This window comes from Felis catus, chromosome B2, assembly GCF_018350175.1.
Source record: "Felis catus isolate Fca126 chromosome B2, F.catus_Fca126_mat1.0, whole genome shotgun sequence".
Classification (NCBI taxonomy): Eukaryota; Metazoa; Chordata; class Mammalia; order Carnivora; family Felidae; genus Felis; species Felis catus.
The window spans coordinates 35,175,521-35,195,561 of record NC_058372.1 but is presented as its reverse complement, the minus strand read 5'-3'; the positions used below and the strand labels follow the sequence as shown (position 1 = coordinate 35,195,561).

Here is a 20,041-nt window from a genome sequence, read left to right as displayed (position 1 = left end):
CCCATTATATGCAGATGAGGGTTTGGGAGCTCAGAGGGGTTAAATAACTTGCCCAAGTTCATACTGCTAGCCAGTGGCAGAGAGGGGATTTGAACTCAGGTACTAACTGACCCTACTCTAGAAATACATTCTGTGTAAAGTGTTCAACTTGCCCGAGACAACTTCCTGCCAGAGCTTGGCTAACTGGCCGGGGGGGTTGATCCTGAACAAATGTGAGCAGCAGGGACCCCCCCGCAGTGGCCTGCCCACGGCCCATGTGGGCGGAGACTTGCTTGTTTTCACCATCAACCAGCATTGGCCCCTAAATTGCAGGGTGCTTTGTTGATGTGGCACATTATAAGCTAATCAGATCAATGCAGCAAAGCAAATTACCTATAATTAGAGATAATTAGTAAAATAGTAAGATTATGCCCACATAAAATAAAGTCTAATGCAGGGCCCGTGGTCAGGAGAACCGACAGCTTCCCCGGAGATGGCTCTCTCTGGCCCTGCTCCTGCTCCAGCCCCTTGGCCCCGGGCCCTGGGTTTCCCCTCCCTCCCAGCCTCCTCCCCCTCCCCCCCCCCCCCCCCCCCCGCACCCCCGGCCCAGGTGGGCTCTTACCCACAGTAGCTGCCAGCCCAGGGGCGAAGGTGTTTTTGTGCAGCAGGTGTAGGAAGGATGTTTTGCCCACGTTTGAGTCTCCCAGGAAGACGATGTGAAAGAGGTAATCAGGGTTGGCTGGAGGCTCGTTGGCAGTGAGGGACCCTGAGGATGGGGTCAGCTCAGCCTCCTTGGAGTCACTTCCTGGGTCTTCAGGCCTGTTCTCTGCCCTTGGCTCCCTGGGTCGTAGGGAGCCTTGTTCTTCTGTATGAGCAGCTGTAGGTGAGGGCATGGGGTGGGTTTCCAGCTCAACCACGGTGGGGAGGTTCTGTGTGGGCTCCCGGGGCCCTGCTCCATCTCCACGCTGAGCCCCCTCATGGGGAGAGTCCAGTGGAGGTGACTGTTTTCTAGAAGCAGGGGCCCCTGCTTCAGCCTGAGCCTGCGGTACGTCATGCGGGCGAGGGGCAGGCAGGCCGTCTTGCTGGGGGTGTTCTGAATGCCCCGTTTTCAGGCCATGAGCCTCAGTGGACTGCCCTGAACTGAGGTCTAGGCTTCCTTGATCCACCTGTTTCCTTTCCTCGAGCTTGGGCTCTTCTTCTAGACTCTTGCGGGAAAGGGTGGGCAGGCCTTCTGGCCCGAGGACCTGGCTGTGAGCTTCTCTTGACCCTCCAGGATGGCCCTCCTGCGCACCAGGGCCCAGCTGGCCCTGCTCCAATCCCTCTGTGGGAGCCCGACCCACAGGCTCCGGATCCTGGGAGGGCTCAGCCAGCCCCGGTGTGGGGGTTCCGGCTCCTGGGGACCCCAGTCCTGGCTCAGAGCCAGCGGCGTGTGGGTCCTGATGCAGGAGGGCCTCTCTCTGCCTGGGCGGCTTGACTGGGACAGGCCCGGGCTCTGGGCTCTTGTTGTCATCTGAGTATGAGGCCTGGAGCTGTTCGCTGGGCCCAGCTGGGGCCTGGGGAGGAGAGGAGGTCACCGGAGGAGGGGGTGCATCCTCCAAAGGAATGAGCATTTTGAGTGCAGCTGCCACTAGGCTCCCTGACTCCTCACTCGGGGCCCCTGGAGAACTCCCGTGGAAGATGGCCTCGGGGCCGGGCCCTGACTCCTCCTTAGGTTCCAGGCTGTGAGGCTGGACAGGCTGCTCTGGACTGATGTCCTGTCCACCCACGTCCACTCCTTTCCCCTCCGTGGCCCTGGAGGGCGCCCCCGTGGGGCTCCTTGGAGCCCCATCCAGATCTGAAGCTGGCCCCTGACCAAACGGCAAAGAATGCAGCTCCGAGATGGAGATCTGCCTGACTACTCGGGGCGTCTGGGGGCCTGCCGGGGCTCTCGGGGTGGAGGGTGGGCTCCAGGAGAGCTGTAGGGCTCTGCGCGAGGAGGTGTTGAAGCTGTTCAGGAGCTGGTCCCAGTCATCCTCATCCCCAAACAGTCCAGGCAGGGGGGCCTCCTCTGAGGAGACTGCCTTGGTGTCTGGAGCTTTCTCCTCACCTGCCCTGGGGACGCTAGAAAGGGTTTAGGAAGCTAAGGTCAGGAGAGGGGTAGATAGATGTCATACCAACCCCACTTACATGTCTCCCCATCGGTAACGCCTCACAGCTGGCCCCCCTCCTGGTCTCTCTCTGCTCGGGCAGTCCTTCTCACCCTGCACGCACCCCCTTCCTCCCCCTCAACCAATCCTGCCCATCCTTCGGGGCCTATATGAAGCCTCACCTCCTCCAGGAAGCCTCCCCTGACCATCCTGGCCCATCTCACTCCTCTGGGCTGTAACAGGTAGAGTGAGTGCCTGCCTGGGGTCCATTACCACACTAGACCGTGTGTGTGTGTGTGTGTGTGTGTGTGTGTGTGTGTGTGTGAATCCCAGTTGTGTGACCTTGACACATGACTTTCCCCTCTCTGTGCCTTACTTTCCTTGTCTGAGAAGCGGGCATGAGACTGTCAGCCTGGCATGGTTGTTGTAAAGCTTAAGGAGGGAGATTCTGGGGGTGTTCTGGGTGCTGACCAGAGCCTCAGAGAACTCCCTCACCTCTCTCAGGAAGCCCCTGGTCCCCACCTCAGCCCAGGGATGGCAGCTACTTGCCTTGGTTCCTCCTCCGTCTGCCAGGACACGTGGCCCCTGGCGGCATTCAGATGCCCCCTGGTCACCTGCAGTCGCTCCTGCGCCTCCTCCAGCCGCCCAGCCAGGTCACGCTCAGCCTCCCGAAGCTGCCGGTTCTCCGCGTTGGCCTCCTGATGTGTGCTGCTGAGGAACTGGACCTGGGCCTCCAGCTGCAGGAGGCGGGGTGTGAGGAGGGGAGAAGCCCAGCTGCCTTCCAGGGCGACAAACAGCCTCCAAAGGCCACCGTGGGGTGCAGACCCCAGGCTTCTGGGTACAGACCCCAGGCTTCTGGAGACCGAGCTTCAACATAACATTGGAGGGGGGGCGCCCAGGTGGCTCAGGTGGTTGAGCGGCCGCCTCTTGATTTTGGCTCAGGTCATAATCTCAGGGTTCGTGAGCTCGAGCCCCACATCGGGCTCTGTGCTGACAGTGCGGAGCCTGCTTGGGATTCTCTGTCTCCCTCTCATTCTGCTCCCTCCCCTGAGCGCTCTCTCTCTCCCTCAAAATAAATGAACTTAAACACACACACACACACACACACGCACACACACACACACAAAGGATTGGAAGATTGGGGGGGGTAACCCCTTATTGGCCTAACAAGCTCCATTACCTCCCACCCAGGAGAGACATTTGAATTGCTGGGGTAGGGAGGAGAGAGGGAATTGTATAAGGAACACACACTGCAGCACCACAAGGGCCTAATGGGATCACACCCTCCTCTGCTCAAAGCTCTGTGATGGTTGCTCATCCCCCAACCCCATCTGGTCCGCTGGGAGCTCCCGAGCCAACAGCAAGTCACATGACTCGGAGATGGCACACAGCTGGAAGGCTCAGAGTGGAAGGTGAAACCTGCACCGGGGCATCCTGGGCCTTGCAGAGTCCCTCCCACCCCACTGGGTCTCGGGCCTCCCCCTTCACTACTCTCCCCTCCCTCTGTCTGCTCCAGCCACAGGTCTCCTGGCTGCTCCTGGAACATTCATAGCACGCGTCTACCTCAGGACCTTTGCACTCGCTGTTCTCTCTGCCTGGACCGCACTTCCCCAGATGTCACACGGCCCACCCCTCATCTCCTTCAGGTCTTCGCTCCAATGTCATCAACTCAGTGAGGTCTTCCTGGACTCCCCTGTCAAAACCTTTCTATCCCCCCACCTTGCTTCTCTTCTTCTCCTTAGCATTATCTCACATGTTCTAGATTTTACCTGCTAATTTTGTTGGTCATCTATCTTCCTGACTAAGGCTATAACTCCATGGGCAGGGGTTTGTGTCTGTCACGTCCCCCAGAACCTAGAACAGTACCAGGCACTGGTAGGTGCGCCATAAATAATCATTAGGTGAAGGAATGAATGACCTCGGGGGAGACCCTTCACGTTGGCAGGGGATGGGACAAAATGGCCCCATGTGGAAAGTCCAATCTCCTCCCTTGGCCGAAGGGGTCTGCCTCCATTTCCAAGGAGCAGCTGTTATGGAGGCACCTGGAAATCAGCCCCTTGGGAAGGTGAGACCAGGTGACAGGGCCAGTCAAGGCAACAGTGGGAAAGGCTCTGGGAACCTTGTCCATTGCTGAAGGACAGCTGGTTGTCCTGGTGAGTTTACTAAGGGTGGTGGTCTGGGAGTTGAGAAAGGAAGGGATGTAGGGCAGGGTCTCAGACCCAAAGACTTAGTCACAATGCCAACTGGAAGTGACCACAGGCCATGAGCCCTGGGGCATCAGGGCAGCAAGGAGCTAGGTCAGACTCAGAGACAGTAACAACTGTGATGTGTAAAGCACCTACTATGTGCCAGGCACCACGCCAGGCCCTCAGATATGGCATCTGTTGTCATCCCAGTGGCCTTTTATTTTTTTTTTTTTTATTTTTTAACGTTTTTATTTATTTTTGAGACAGAGAGAGACAGAACATGAACAGGGGAGGGGCAGAGAGAGAGGGAGACACAGAATCGGAAACAGGCTCCAGGCTCTGAGCGGTCAGCACAGAGCCCGACGCGGGGCTCGAACTCACGGACTGTGAGATCATGACCTGAGCCGAAGTCGGACGCCTAACCGACCGAGCCACCCAGGCGCCCCTCAGCGGCCTTTTAGAGCAAGAGTTCTGATCTCCATTTCTCCGATGAGGAAACCAAGGCTCAGAGAGGTTAAAAACCTGCCCAAGGTCACTCAGCGGACAGTGGAGACAAAAGCCGAATACCACCCTGCCACTGAGCCTCTCCAATGTGGAGCTCTCACGTTTGCCCAGTGCTTTCCTGTTTCAAAGTGCTTTCCCATTTATTACCTCATTTGACAAAACTAGCCTGGGAGATGCAGTAGATGTGGCTATTCCCATTTTACAGATGGGGAAACTAAGGCCAAGACAAGCAAAGTTGTTGCCTCAGATTTGCATGGCTCTTAATTGCAATGGCAGATTTGAACCTGGACCTTCCCAGCGGTCCCCCGGCACTGCCTGGCCTCATCTCAGCAAAGGGGGCCGCTCTTATATGGGAGCCCAGCCAGCCCCATGAATTCTCAGGAGATGGGTGTCAGAGCCTGTGCTCAGAAATCGGGCTCCCGGGGAAGCGCTGTCACTCACCTCCCTCTGGCCCTCAGTCAGCCGCTGAAATTCACGCTCCTTGGCCTCCAGGACCTCCTGCATCTGGGAGCTGAAGGCCAGGCCCCGGGAGTCGCTCTGCAGAGCAGACAGGTTTCAGCCCCAGCGCTGCACACTCTAAGCCCCAGCAGGGCCGGGCCTCCCCACACTCCACCTCATCCAGGCCCGGGGCCTGGGTCCAGGATGCCCGAGCAGGGAGGGATCTCAGGACAACTTCCCTGACGCAGGCCTAGATGGTGGCCACAAGGAGACAGGCCCGGAGAGCGAGGCCTGGCAGAGACGGGCAGGGGACTCAGGCACAGCTCTCCCCACCCCCTCTCTCGGGAATGCCAGCTGGGGCGGGGGGCGGTGACAGGACCTACTCCCAGCAGCCTCCCCGCTGCCCCCCACTGGCTGGTCTCTGGCCCCGCTACTCGCCCCCGAAGCGAGTCCAGGGCAGGGGGGAAGGGGCGGGCTGCCAGGGGGGGCCACCTCGGCCTGCAGCTGCTGCTTCTCCCGGAGGATCTGCTGCTCCATTTCCTCATAGAGCTGTTGCACCTCTCGATGGTGATCAGAGTCCCGCCTGGCAGGGGTGAGAGGCGGGCGGCACGTCAGCACCCCGGGACCCTGCTGCTGGCAGGGGTGGACTGGGCCTGGGTTTAGGGTCCATCCCACTGCTCACCTCAGGAGCCACTGACCCCTGCCACCCTGAGAGCAGTCATCCCAGTAATAGCCCCTGACCCACTCACCCCTGCCACCCCGAGAATAGTCGTGCCAGTAGCAGCCCCTGACCCGTATGCCCTTGACATCGGTCATCATGCTGACTCCTGTAACCATCACCAAGATGTTGGTTCCCCTGGACCCGCCCCATGGTCCCTGTTGCCCCCTCACTCCATCGCCGCTTCCCGTGTCACCATCCCCACCCCCAAACTCAGACTCCACGCCAAACCCAGGGTTGCCACATGCGTCATAATCTACAAGAGCGATGTCCCTGGAGGTGGGTGCCACGGTGGCCCTGCACTGAGACACGCTTGCCATCCCCATCACTGCTGAGGCAGTGTCCTCCTCACCAGGACCCCCAAGCCATCCCTTCTTCCAGCTCAGCTCGGCCCCCCACCAGCTCCCGGGCCCTGAGGTGAACCCCAGGCCTCTATGCTTCTGGAGCAGAGGGAATCCAATTCGCATTCAGCCAAACGGCAGAGAGCACGTACTCCGCACCAGCCCCACTCACTTCCGCAGGGTCAGCTCCAAAGCCTCTTTGTCGGCCTGTGCCTCCTGCAGGCGGCTGGTCATCCTGGCCAGAAAGCCCTCCAGGTTGCCTGCCAGCTGGGGCTCCTCCTGCCGCAGCTTCCCCCACAGCTGCCAGATCTCTGCCTGCCTGGGGAAGGGGGGTAGCCAGAGATTAGATATGAGGTGGGACCAGGAGGCAGGGGGCCCACTTCTCCATTTTAATGGCAACACTCCAGGAGACCCGGGCACCTGGGCCGCGTAAACCTCTTTACACCCTACCAGGTACAATTCAGGTTCCCACCTCCTCCAGGAACCTTGGCCAGAACCTCTCCCTGCGTGAACCCCCACAGCCCTTCGTCTCTCCACGGTTTGGCGATGAATTATGGCGTGGGGGGTGGGGGGGGACCCGGGGGCCTGACGGCCCAGGGCTTCCATTGCCTTCTCTCTTCTCCCGCTCTGTAGCTGTGTGACTTTGGTAACTCCCATGCCCTCTCTGGGCTTGTTGGTAAAATGGGGAGGCTGATACCTGCCCAGTAAGGTCGCTGGAGAATGAGACTTGCCCAGTGAAAGCGTCAGCTTGGAGCCTGGCCCACGGCTGGCACTCGACAAATGCTGTTTTCACACAGATTTAATTAAGTCATGAAGACAGACGCCGGAGGGCTGAGCCCAGGCCAGGCTGCCAAGTGGGCAGATGGCTCCCCACCACACCTGCCCTGCCAGCCTATACCCTAAGTCCCACGCTGCATGCCCCACCACTCCTGGCCCCACCTTCTGAGCGCCTGTCCTCACAGAGCCCCCTGAGGTAGGTAAACGGGCAACAGTGATTCCCTTGCCGGCTCTAAGAGACCCAGTGGGACCTGGGAGACGTGAGAGAGGCAGGGTCCCCCTTCTCTGAGCATGAGTGAACCCCATGAGCCCAGGGGCTGAGACAGTTTGGAGGAAATCCCTCCCCATCTCCAAACCTGTCCAGCCCAGGGCCTCACCGTACCTGAAGCCACTCCAATCGGGGGATCCTCTTTGTGGGTCAAGAAAGGCACCCTCAGTGAGTCGTGTTTTTAAGAATGTGAGTACCCTGGGGAGCCTGATACCCCCAACCCACCGATCCTGGGGAGCAGTTATATAGGGCAGGACAGGGGGAGCGAGTGGTGGTGGGAGGGACTCCTCAAGAGCAGACACCCTCCACACGGGCTTCATTTAATCCCACAACTGCTCTTAAACTCACTGCAGCTGGGAAACAGAGGTCAAAGGTTAGGCCACTGGCCCACAGTCACACAGCTAACAAGTGGCCACACCACGATTTGCACCCAGCTCTATCTGGTGGCCTCCCACCTTGACACCGAGTCCGGGTGAGTCCTCGCCCCCACGGACTGGCAGGGCCCGCCCCCACACACAGCGCCAGCCTTACTCGGGAAGTAAGTGGCCTGCCCCCAGCTGCTGTATGAATGCGAAGAACGCCTCCTTCTCCTCAGCGTCAGCCTCCTCCAGCACCGGGAGGCTGACGGCTGCAGATTCCCTCTCGGAGGGCACCGGCCTCTTTCTGCGGACCCCGTGGGTGCTGGAGCCGAAGACGTTCTCTGTGGGACAGAGGGGACAAAAGGCAGCAGAGTGGGGCTGGGCTCACCCCCCACCCCCCATCTCCCATCTTGCCCTGCTTCAGCCCTTGGGGAGATAACTGCATCTGCGTTGGCCACATTTATACAGGGTCATGTTCATACGTTCGTCCTATCGACCTTGGGAATCTACTTAAGTTATACTCCGCCCGTTTTACAACGTGTAAATGCAGATTCCTGGCCTCCCTCTCTGTTGTCCCCCAAACTTTTGGAGGCTCAGCAGACCTGAGAACTCTGGATGGCTTTGCTGACATTTAAGGCCGAGCTGTGCTTTGCAGGGTCTCTGCAAGGACATCACACGTTCCATTCCCTGGGCTGGAAGGTATACCCCTATTGAGAAGATCAGTGGAAATAATGTACCCTGCCAGCCTTGGTCTCTTTAGGTCCTTTTGGGACTGTCTTGAGAATCAGGTGTTGGAGTAGCCCTGCCCAACGGGGACAAAGGGTCAGGGAAGTCCTCAACCACTAGATATCACCCTCTGCTGCTCCCTGGGGCCTGAAATTCCCTTAACCAAAGCTTTCCTCAGGCAGAAACGAGGCTTGTGGTCCCAAGAATGGGGGTGTTTAACTTCTTGCTCAAGGGAAGCCTTTTTTGGGGGAGAACACAAGTGAGGCATCAGAAAGTAAGCCTGGAGGCCTCCCTGGAGGAGGGGGGGTTGCTAAGGGGAGCCCCCAGCCAATGAACTGCTTTCGCTGGTGGTAAAAGAAGTGAACAGGCCTCCTGGGTTAGAGTTTTAAAACGGAGCTCTGTCTTAAACCAGCTGCCTGCCCACACAGGCTTAGTATCCTCATCTCCAGAATAATCCATATTGTCATCCACGCCCTGAATTGCTCTCAGGTGTGTGGTGAGGTCCTCTATTGCCTTTCCTGTCTGGCCAGCCTCCCCGTACTGGGCACACTGCATGGGACTCCTGGCTGTGCAGCAAGTCCCCAGAGGCCCTCCCAGGACAGACATACTGAGCCCGGAGCTGAATTCTTCAAGGGAGAGGCGTCCCTTCTGCTCCACATCCACCCAGTCAAAGATCATCTCCAGCTCGTCCTCGCCACTCAGGAAGCTGAACTTGGCCACCTGCAAGGAAGAGGTAAATTGGGCGCTGTTCCCACTGGGGAAGACTCTGGGCCACCCTCAAGAAGAAGAGGTGTTTGGGGACGTCTGTTCGGCTCAGTCGGTTGACCGACTTCGTCTCAGGTCATGATCTCACGGTCGGTGGGTTCGAGCCCCGAACTGGGCTCTGTGCTGACTGCTCAGAGTCTGGAGCCTGCTTTGGAGTCTGTGTCTCCCTCTCTCTCTGCCCCTCCCCACTCAGGCGTGCTTTCTCTCTCTCTCTCTCTCTCTCTCTCTCTCTCAAAAATGAATAAACATTAAAAAAAGTTTTTTTAATTAAAAAAAGAGGTGTTTGCCTTCAGCCACTCCTATCTGCCCTCTCCCCAACTTTGGAGTCCCAGCCCCAACCTGTCCCATGGCCTACCCTTGAGGCTCCAGGACCCCACCCAAGACAGCGCCCCCCTCAGCACGGCCTTGACCTTCCTCCACACTTTTTCCCTTGCTCCATCCAACATCAAAACTTATCTGTTCTGAGTCTCACCCTTTAGGATCCTAATAAAGGAGAGTAGCTAATCCTCCCCAGAATGTGTTTATCAGTATCCAAAAGAATTATCTGGAATTTGAAAATAAGTCCGAAAGGTTGACGGCACGTTCTTTCAGCATTCCACAGGGGCAAAGGCCACCCAAGCATCTTCTAGACTATAGGAATGTACTTCATTTCCTCCCCCGGCACAGACTGGAGGTCCCAGACTAAATGAAGTCACACATTAACCTGTAGATTTTGTCCAGGAGAGATGTAAACAATTTTCATCTGCTGGAACAGATAACCTCAAAGATTCATGGCCTGTTGTACATTAACCAGCTTTTAAAAAATCGAACTCAGCCATCTCATTGTAACACCTCTTTGTTAGTCAGCTTTTTAAATGCTCTTTCAACCATTCATAATATCTCTCATTAATTAATGAGCTAAACAGAGTCTTTGAGATGGCTTTATTTTATTTTTGCCCAAGGGTAATAATTTTATCTTTTTGAAAATTATATTTTAAGAGTTTGGGAGGGTTCATGGAGATGCCCCAGTAAACTCAGATGTCAGAACCAAGCAACCTACGGTACTGGAGAGGTGCCTTTCATGGTCTCTGTGAACCCAAGCACTTTCTCTCTTGGCTCTTGGAGGGAATCCCATGTGTGACAGAACTTTAGGTTTGCTGACTCTGTTTCTAAAAAAAATTTTAATGTTTATTTATTTATTTATTTATTTATTTATTTTGAGAGAGAGAGCACGAGAGGGGGATGAGCAGACAGGGAGGGAGACACAGAATCTGAAGCAGGCTCCAGGCTCTGAGCCATCAGCACGGAGCCTGATGCAGGGCTCAAACCCATGAACCGTGAGATTATGACCTAAGCTGAAGTCAGATGTTTAACCAACTGAGCCACCCAGGAGCCCCATTGCTGTTTCTTATGTTGTTGTTGTCTTTTTTTTTTTTTTTTCATCGCTGATTTTGTGTTTTCATTTTTGGTAGCCGCCATGATGGGGAATTCAATTTTATGGACCGGCCATTGCTGATTTCTGTGGGACGCATGCTAGAGACCTAGTGTCTAGTGTCTATTGATTGAGAGGCAACAGAAAACCTGATTTGCTGATCTTTGGTGGTGGTGGTGATGGTGGTTTTTCTACGTGTGCTCCAAAGTGGCAAAGCATTTTGTACCCACTGGGAAGGAGAACAACTCTTTGAGATCTGGACAGGTGAGTTTCATGTGCCTGTGTTTACTTTTGACCTGTGGCCTGTGAGTTGTGGATATGAAGCCACTGTGTCTGTGTATCTATGTGTCTACATGTCTGTAATTCAGAAATACCTTTAACTCTTCTGTGAGTATGAAATATTTTTCTGCATCTGGAGGGTATTAATGACTTAGAGTACTATGTCTCTTACAGGGGTTCTGTGTTGATTGGTTTATAGAGACAAATAAATGTTTATATAAATCTAATTTCCCCCCAAATCACAGAAAATAAAGAAACTGAGCTTCTAATGCTTTAAATGTGCTAGATTAAAAAAAAATTTTTTTTAATGTTTATTTTTGAGAGAGAGACAGAGCATGAGTGGGGGAGGGGCGGAGAGAGAGGGAGACACAGAATCTGAAGCAGGTTCCAGGCTCTGAGCTGTCAGCACAGAGCCTGACGCGGGGCTTGAAATCACCAACCTGAGATTATGACCTGAGTCAAAGTCGGATGCGCAACCAACTGAGCCAGTCAGGTGCCCCTGTGCTAGATTTTTTTTTTTAAATCCGTCTTAAAAGAAATTGCTAGCTCAGAAAGCTTTTAAGGAACCAAGTTAATGTAATTAATGTGGATCTTTGGCTAAATTAAATTGGTTTAATAATTTTGATTATAAAATATAAATAATATCTGTGTTTTCTCTGCTTTATATTAAGTATTGTACAATTATACTTTCTACTTTTTATAAGATCTGGATTGCTTTTTTGTTTTTGTTTATTTATTTATTTATTTATTTATTTATTTATTTAACGTTTATTTATTTTTGAGACAGAGAGAGACAGAGCATGAACGGGAGAGGGTCAGAGAGAGGAAGACACAGAATCTGAAACAGGCTCCAGGCTCTGAGCTGTCAGCACAGAGCCCGACGCGGGGCTCGCACTCACGGACCGTGAGATCACGACCTGAGCCGAAGTCGGCCGCTGAACCGACTGAGCCACCCAGGCGCCCCTGGATTTCTTTTTTGTGAAGAAACTAGTTAATCTGAATTTTCCACACTTCTGATTTTGTCTCGCTAATCAAATAATCCAACGTAATCCTCACATAATGTGTAAGATTATAAACATGTAAATTTGGGTTCAACTAAATTGATTCATTACACAATTCCAAGATCCTTAGGTAACTTTAAAAACATGAACTAATATTAGTTAATAAAGAATTTTAGGGGGTGCCTGAGTGGCTCAGTCTGTTAAGCATCCAACTCTTGATTTCAGCTCATGTCATGATCTCACAGATGGTGAGTTCGGGCTCAGTTCACTATTTCAAGCACTGCTTTGGGCTCTGCACTGACAATGCAGAGACTGCTTGGGATTCTCTCTCTTTCTTCCTCTCTCTCTGCCCCTCCCCCATCTCTTTCTCTCTCAAAGTAAATAAATAAACTTAAAAGAAAAGAAAAAAGAAAGAATTTTTGGCTACCTGGACAGTTTCTGAGAAAAACTGAAACATTGGGGCACCTGGGTGACTCAGTCGGCTAAATGTTTTACTTTTGATTTTGGCTCAGGTCCTGATGCCGCCATCGTGGGACTGAGCCCTATGTTGGGCTCTGTGCTGGGCGTGCAGCCTATTTAAGATTCTCTCCCCTCTCCCTCTTGCCCCCCCCCCCCACTCTCTCTCTTTCTTTTTCTCTCAAAAAAAAAAAAAAAGAAAGAAAAAGAAAAGATAAAACATTGCTAAGCATGATTTTAAGTTTATATCCTTTGACTTCTTATTTTTATGTGCAAGAGAGCAGCTAGACCTTTGAGTCATGTTAATGAGTCAATTCATTCCTGCCACTTTAAATAGTTGTGCAAGGCAAAGCAGAGATTCAAGTAGATATTTGTACACCCAAGTTCACAGTAGCACTATTCACAATAACCCAAAGATGGAAACAACACACGTGTCCATTGAGGGATGAACAGAAAGACGAAATGTGGTCTATACATACAGTGGAATATTACTCAGCCTTAAAAAGGAAGGATATTGTGACACATGCTATATATAACATGAATGAACGTTAAAGACATCATGCTAAGTGAAAGAAGCCAGTCACAAAAAGACAAATATTGTATTTTTCCAGTTATACAAGGGACCCAGAGTGGTCCAATTCATGGAGACAGAAAGTAGAATGGGGGCTTCTAGAGGATGGGGAGAAAGGAGAATGGGAATTAGTGTTTAATTGGGGCAGAGTTTCAGGGCGCTTAGGTGGCTCAGTCAGTTAAACGTCCAACTTTGACTTGGGCCATGATCTCACAGTTCATGGGTTTGAGCCCCACATCAGGCTCTGTGCTGACAGCTCAGACCCTGAAGCCTGCTTCGGAGTCTGTGTCTCCCTCTCTCTCTGCCTCTTCCCCTTGCGCTCTGTCTGTCTGTCTGTCTCTCTCTCTCTCTCAAAAATAAATAAATATTTTTAAAAATAAAAAAAAAAAGAAATCTTGCAACATTTGCTGCATGTAGATGAAAATCAAAACTGAGGGTATAAACTGTAACAAAATCTGACATCAAATATGGCTTGGGTTAGGAGGGTGAAGGTTAAATTTAAAAACAATATTTATTTATTTATGTATTTATGTATGTATGTATGTATGTATGTATGTATGTATTTATTTATTTATTTATGGTTGGGTTAAAAAAAGAGCATCATCAGAAGAACTACCAAATTAGAAGAGATGTTCAAGCTTTATGTAGGTAAAATGTCATTAATACACTCTTTCAGAAATTTCATGCTTTATGGGAAGGCCCTGGAGATTTCTCGATGCCTTTGCAAGTGCTTATTTTCAGGGGGAGCACTGATCAAACCCTTATGAAATCATTATGTGCAGTATCCCAACAAAGAACTTTACTCTCTTCTACGCTGATAATATTAGTTACTGTAATAAATAATGACAGCTTTTCAGTCTTGTTACCAAATAAGTTTCTGCTTTCCTATTTTGTCCTGAAGTCTCCGGTAAAATCTGCAGGCCACAAAGGTCTGACCCAAAGACTTGTGGGAAAGAACTGCACCAGGTTCTATGCTTCTGATACCTCTGTTTCTGTTGTTTCACTTGGGTACAAGGATTCTGAGCTGACATTAGCCGACCCTCAGACTGAACTGGTGGACGGACAATTTCTAGGACACTTGAGTCCAGAAGCAGCCAGCTCACCCAAGATCCAGCAGGACAAGAATTAATTACATAGAACGGAGTGAATTGTTCAACTGAGGTTAGACATTTTAATGTTTGTTTATTTTTGAGACAGAGAGAAACGGAGTGTAAGCAGGGGAGGGGCAGAGAGAGAGACATACACACAGAATCCAAAGCAGGCTCCAGGCTTTAAGCTGTCACCACAGAGCCCAATGTGGGGCTGGAACTCATGGACCATGAGACCATGACCTGAGCCAAAGTTGGATGCTTAACTGACTGAGCCACCCAGGCTCCCCTGAAGTTAAACATTTTTAAATGCTGTCTGAATCTCACTGACTGACCCCCTCCTGTATCAGAAACCAACAATTTTACTGAACCTCCTTAGTTTCCATGTTAACATAGTTATTTACACGGGTTCAATAAGAATCTGTCCTCCTTTCTGTTGGGATATAGCTGGATGAATCAATTGTGTAACTGATGAGTCATGTAGGAGAATGATTCTCACTTAATCAGACATGACGAGTCCATTGTAAAGAACAGCCATGGAACCAATGTCTGCAAAACCCTTCCAGAAACCTGGCCTGGAGCCAGTTGATAAAGAAAACCACTTTCGGGCAGGAGAGGGACCTTAGTAAAATTGGGAACCCCAAGGAGAAAGGAAACCCTTTGCATTTATAGGGGCTGCAGGTAAAAGGTGGTGGAGAGAGAGTCTTGGGTTTAGTTTCCTGGCCTGAGGATAGAAAATAGGGTGGCTAGCTTGACCCAGTCTGCCCCAGACTTTCCCAGTGTTAACACTGGAAGTCTCTCATCCCGGGTACCCCTCCAGTCCCAGGCAAACCGGGACAAACATTCACTCTACATAGAAGAGCAAATAACAGAAGTGTTAAATCTAAGGTTCTGCATGAAAATGTTTAGACAGAAGCTAAAATGGCTTAATGCCTTCGAAGTCTGGATTTGCAGAGCAAACTCAAGGATGCACATGTTTCACTTATGGAAACCTAATGAGAATTGGCTTTTTTATATCGAGAATAAGCTTGGGAGAGTATTTATCATCACAGAAAATCACCTGAATACTTGGAAACTTGGAAACAGGGCCGAAAGGTAGAGAGCATGTCGCTTCAAGCATTGTCTAGACTAGAGGAATGCACTCAGTCCATCTCATTGTTTATCTTTAATTAAAAGTCCCAGACGTGCTGAAGTTACTGGTTAACTTGTGGAGTTTTGCCCAGGAGAGATGAAAATAATTTTTGTCTAGTAGAACAGATAACCCCAAAGATTTACAGCCTGTGGGACATCAGCCATGTTAAAAATTGAACTCAGCAATCTTATCCTAACACTGTCCTGTCAGATTGCCTTTAAATACTGTATCCTAGCTTCTTACATACTTTTTGAGCCAGTCGTAACATCTTCCTGGCTCCTTCATTAATCAACAATAATAATTCGTTATTTACCTTTTTGAAAATTATATATACATATATATAATTTATGTATAGATTATATATATACGTATATATATAATTTATGTATAGATTATATATATACGTATATATAATTTATGTATAGATTATATATATACGTATATATATAATTTATCTATAGATTATATATACGTATAGATATAATTTATGTATAGATTATATATACGTATAGATATAATTTATGTATAGATTATATATACGTATAGATATAATTTATGTATAGATTATATATACGTATAGATATAATTTATGTATAGATTATATATACGTATAGATATAATTTATGTATAGATTATATATACGTATAGATATAATTTATGTATAGATTATATATATATGTGTACATAATTTATGTATAGATTATATATACGTATATATATAATTTATGTATAGATTATATACATGTATATATAATTTATACATAAATTATATATACATGTATATAATTTGTGTATAAATTATATATATACGTATATATAATTTGTGTATAAATTATATATGTGTGTATATATAATTTATACATAAATTATATATGTGTGTATATATAATTTATGTATAAATTATATATGTGTGTATATATAATTTATGTATAAATTGTATATATATATATTTTTTAACTGAATTATTCTAGGGAGTTGGCAGAGGCTCCCCTGAAAAAGTCTTATTAATTAATTAATTAATAAGTCATCTCTGCACCCAACGTGTGGCTTGAACTCACAATCCTCGAGATCAAGAATCACATGCTCTACCGACTGAGCCAGCCAGGCTCCCCTGAAAATTATATTTTAACGTCAGACATTTGTACCTTGTGGCCCTGAGGCTAGAACACAAGAAAGGTCAGTTTTGATGGGGGAAGGACAGAGTCTGGAGCATGGAACAGTGTCCGGAGGAGACGGGCAGGCCCAGTGTGACTCCAGCAACCCACATGGGCCCCTTTGCAGAGAATGAGGAAAAACCAAAGAAGAATTGGTCAATGTTGGTCTAGGCCAGAGCCTCAGACTCGTTATTCAAACACACAACCATGGCCGATCTTATGTTTCATTGATGTTTACGGTCATCGACATGGTTTGACTTCCAGGACTCTGACTGCTCCCCAGGATAAACTTCCCTGCTCAATGGGCCCGAAATTCTATCACTTGCAAGTTCCTTCTTTGGCTTGAAGTCCTTTCCTTTGTTAAAATGCAAATGTTTCTGGAAGAGTGGCACACATAGCGTCTTGTCAGTCATTTAGTTACACATTAATATAAACAAATTCCTCACTTTTTCTGAGAGCAATTTTTATTTATTTATTTACTTGCTTCAGAAAACATGTGTATTTGTCAATTAACCCAGAGAACATTTTGGGAGGCAAACCATAAAAGCCTCTTAAATACAGGGGCACCTGGGTGGCTCAGTCGGTTAGGCGTCCAACTTCGGCTCGGGTCATGATCTTGCAGTCCATGAGTTCGAGCCCCACGTCGGGCTCTGTGCTGACAGTTCAGAGCCTGGAGCCTGCTTTGGATTCTGTGTCTCCCCCTCTCTCTACCCCTCCCCTGCTCACACTCTGTCTCTCTCTCTCAAAAATAAATTAACATTAAAATAAGAGAGAGAGAGATTCTCTTAAATACAGAGAAGAAACTGAGGGTTGCCGGAGGGGTGTTGGGTGGGGGAATGGGCTACATGGGTGATGGGCCTTAAGGACGGCACTTGTTGGGATGAGCACTGGGTGTTGTGTAAGTGATGAATCGCTAAATTCTACTCCTGAAACCAATACTACACTGTATGTTAACTAACTTGAATCTAAAAAAAAAAAAAAAAAGGTAATAATTTGTGCCAGACACAAAAACATTAATGTTATCGTGTAACAAATGTGTTTTGCAGGCAACCAGCCCAAATGAAACCAACGAAATGGAGAACATTTCTTTGCATACAAACATAAATACCTGATATGTACATTGTGCTTTTTGCCCACTGGTCTTTATATTTTAATTAATTAATTAATTTTTAATGGAAGCATCGTTGACACACAATGTTATATTACTTTCAGGTACACAACATAGTGATTTGGCAAGTCTACATGTATATTGTGCTCGCCAGAAGTGTAGACACCACCATTCAACACTATTACAATACCTTTTTTTTTTTGAGACAGACAGAGGGAGAGAGAGAGAGGGCATGAGCTGGGGAGAGGCAGAGAAAGAGAAGGAGAGAGAGAATCCCAAGCAGGCTCTGCACTGTCAGTGCAGAGCCTGATGTAGGGCTCGAACCCACAAACTGGGAGATCATCAGAACCTGAGCTGAAAGCAAGAGTTGGACGCTCAACCAACTGAGCCACCCAGATGCGCCTATGATACTCTTAACTGTATTCCCAATGCCGTACCTTTCATCCCCATGGTCTCCATAACTGGAAGCCTCTGTTCCCCACTTCCCATCAGTCTGTCCTTTTTTTTTTCAATGTTTGTTTATTTTTGGGAGACAGAGAGACAGACAGTGCCAGCTGGGGAGGGGCAGAGAGAGAGGGAGGCACAGAATCCGAAGCAGGCTCCAGGCTCTGAGCTGTCAGCACAGAGCCCGACACAGGTCTGGAACCCACAGATCGTGAGATCCTGACCTGAGCCAAAGTCGGACACTTAACCAACTGAGCCACCAGGTGCCCCTCGCCGGTCTTCTACTCACCTCCCCTCTGGCAACCAGTTTGCTCTATTTATGAGGCTATTTCTGCTTTTTGGCTGTTTGTTCATTTCTTTTGATTTTAATTCTACATACAAGTGAAATCATAGACTATTTGTCCTTCTCTGACTTATTTCACTTACTACAAAACCTTCTAGGTCCATCCATGTGGTCACAAATGAGAAGATCATTTTGTATGACCGAGTAATATTCCTTTATATGTATATGCCACATCTTCCTTATCCATTCATCTGTCAATGGACACTTAGGTTGCTTCTATATCTTGGCTAATAATGCAGCAATGAACACAGGGGTGCATATATCTTTTTGAACTGGTGTTTCTGTTTTCTGTGGGCAGATACCCAGTGGTTGAATTATTGGATTGTAGGGGTTTTTCTATTTCAAAATACTCGAGGAACCCCCATCCTGTTTGCCACAGTGGCTGCACCAATTTACATTCCCACCAACAGTGCACGAGAGTTCCTCTTTGAAAGCAAATTTTGGATGAGAGAAAGGACAAAGAACAGGCATGCCCTGTCTTCCTGGGATGGAAAGTCTCAGACGGCTACAGAAAAGGGATTCAGGGGGCACCTGGGTGGCTTAGTCAGTTAAGCATCTGACTTCGGCTTGGGTCATGATATTGTGGTTCATGGGTTCAAGCCCTGTATCGGGCTCTGTGCTGTCAGTGAGGAGCCCTCTTTGGATCCTCTCCACCGCCCCCCCCCCCTCAGAAATAAATAAACATTCTTTAAAAGGAAAGAAAGAAAGGGGACTCAGGGGATGAGCTAGGGACTCGGACTCACCGCCAGGTCCTCACGGGTGACAAATCCCCTCTCCTTGGCACCACAGTCCTGGAAGAAGGCTTGCAATTCGGCAGCCGCCTGGGAGGACCAGGACTCTGGCTCTGGGGCCGCAGCAGCATCCAGGCTATCGGCTGTTTCTCTCATCTGCCGGCGGCGGCTGGAGCCCAGCTTGCGGCCTTTTCGGGAAACTCTCTGTTCACTCTCCATACTGCTTCGGCCTGGGGACAGAAGAATGGTGAGGGGGTACCGGGCTGCCGAACACAGTCACTCTGCTGAAAACCCTCTGGTGGCTCCTGGACAAAAGACACCATGGCTGATGAAGCTGATTGGACCCCAGCTGGCCTCCCCAACTTCATGCCCCATCCCCAACCTCGTGGCCTCCAGCATGAGGCCTTTGCCCTTTCTGTTCCTTCTGCCTGGAATGTTCTTCCCCCAAGCTATCTATGTGCCCTCATCTCTTTCAGATGTTTGCTCCTGGAAAGTCTTCTCTAAGGCACCTGGGTGGCTCAGTCGGTTGGAAGTCTGACTCTTGAGCTCAGGTCTTGGTCTGAGTCATGGGTTCAAGCCCCACATTGGGTTCCTTGCTAGGCATGAAGCCTACTTTTAAAAACAAAGAGGGGCACCTGGGTGGCTCAGTCGGTTAAGCATCCGACTTCAGCTCAGGTCATGATCTCACAGTCCGTGAGTTCGAGCCCCGCGTCAGGCTCTGTGCTGACAGCTCAGAGCCTGGAGCCTGCTTCAGATTCTGTGTCTCCCTCTCTGTCTGCCCCTCCCCTGCTCGCTCATGTGCTCTCTCTCTCTGTCAAAAATAAACATAAAAAAAATAAAAGCGTTGTCCAATTCATTAATTGGGGACCGCCCCACTGCCGCTGAAGGTCTGAGGTCAGTCAGTGGATGAGGATTTTGTCTAGGTGAGACCCCAAGGACAGAAGAGAGGGAGGCTGGAGTCTGAAAGGGGTGTCGTCTGAGCCTGCCCTGGGCGGGGAATAAGTCTGGGGCACATGAAACTGTATGGGGTGGGAGGAGCTTGATGTGCAGAGGCACGCTGCTTTCTGCCGGGCATGGGATTTGGGCCAAGCTCTAAAGGAGGCAGGTGGGATTTAGAAGCCGTGAACAGCGATGTG

The 20,041-nt window shown here is 49.7% G+C and overlaps 1 protein-coding gene across 3 annotated transcripts in view; it reads right to left on the bottom strand.

Moving 5' to 3' along the window:
- RAB44 (RAB44, member RAS oncogene family) overlaps positions 1-20,041 on the bottom strand; it is a 34,077-nt gene that overhangs the window by 10,495 nt on the left and 3,541 nt on the right. For all 3 annotated transcript variants that reach the window (XM_019830515.3, XM_019830516.2, XM_003986108.4), the window contains exons 2-9: positions 18,918-19,135; positions 9,031-9,142; positions 7,869-8,037; positions 6,465-6,611; positions 5,726-5,816; positions 5,237-5,332; positions 2,655-2,842; positions 602-2,079 (exon numbers count right to left, since the gene is read on the bottom strand). In XM_019830515.3, the coding sequence (XP_019686074.2) occupies positions 602-2,079; positions 2,655-2,842; positions 5,237-5,332; positions 5,726-5,816; positions 6,465-6,611; positions 7,869-8,037; positions 9,031-9,142; positions 18,918-19,124 (2,488 nt within the window). In that variant the 5' untranslated portion in view covers positions 19,125-19,135. The remainder of the gene's footprint in view (positions 1-601; positions 2,080-2,654; positions 2,843-5,236; positions 5,333-5,725; positions 5,817-6,464; positions 6,612-7,868; positions 8,038-9,030; positions 9,143-18,917; positions 19,136-20,041) is intronic.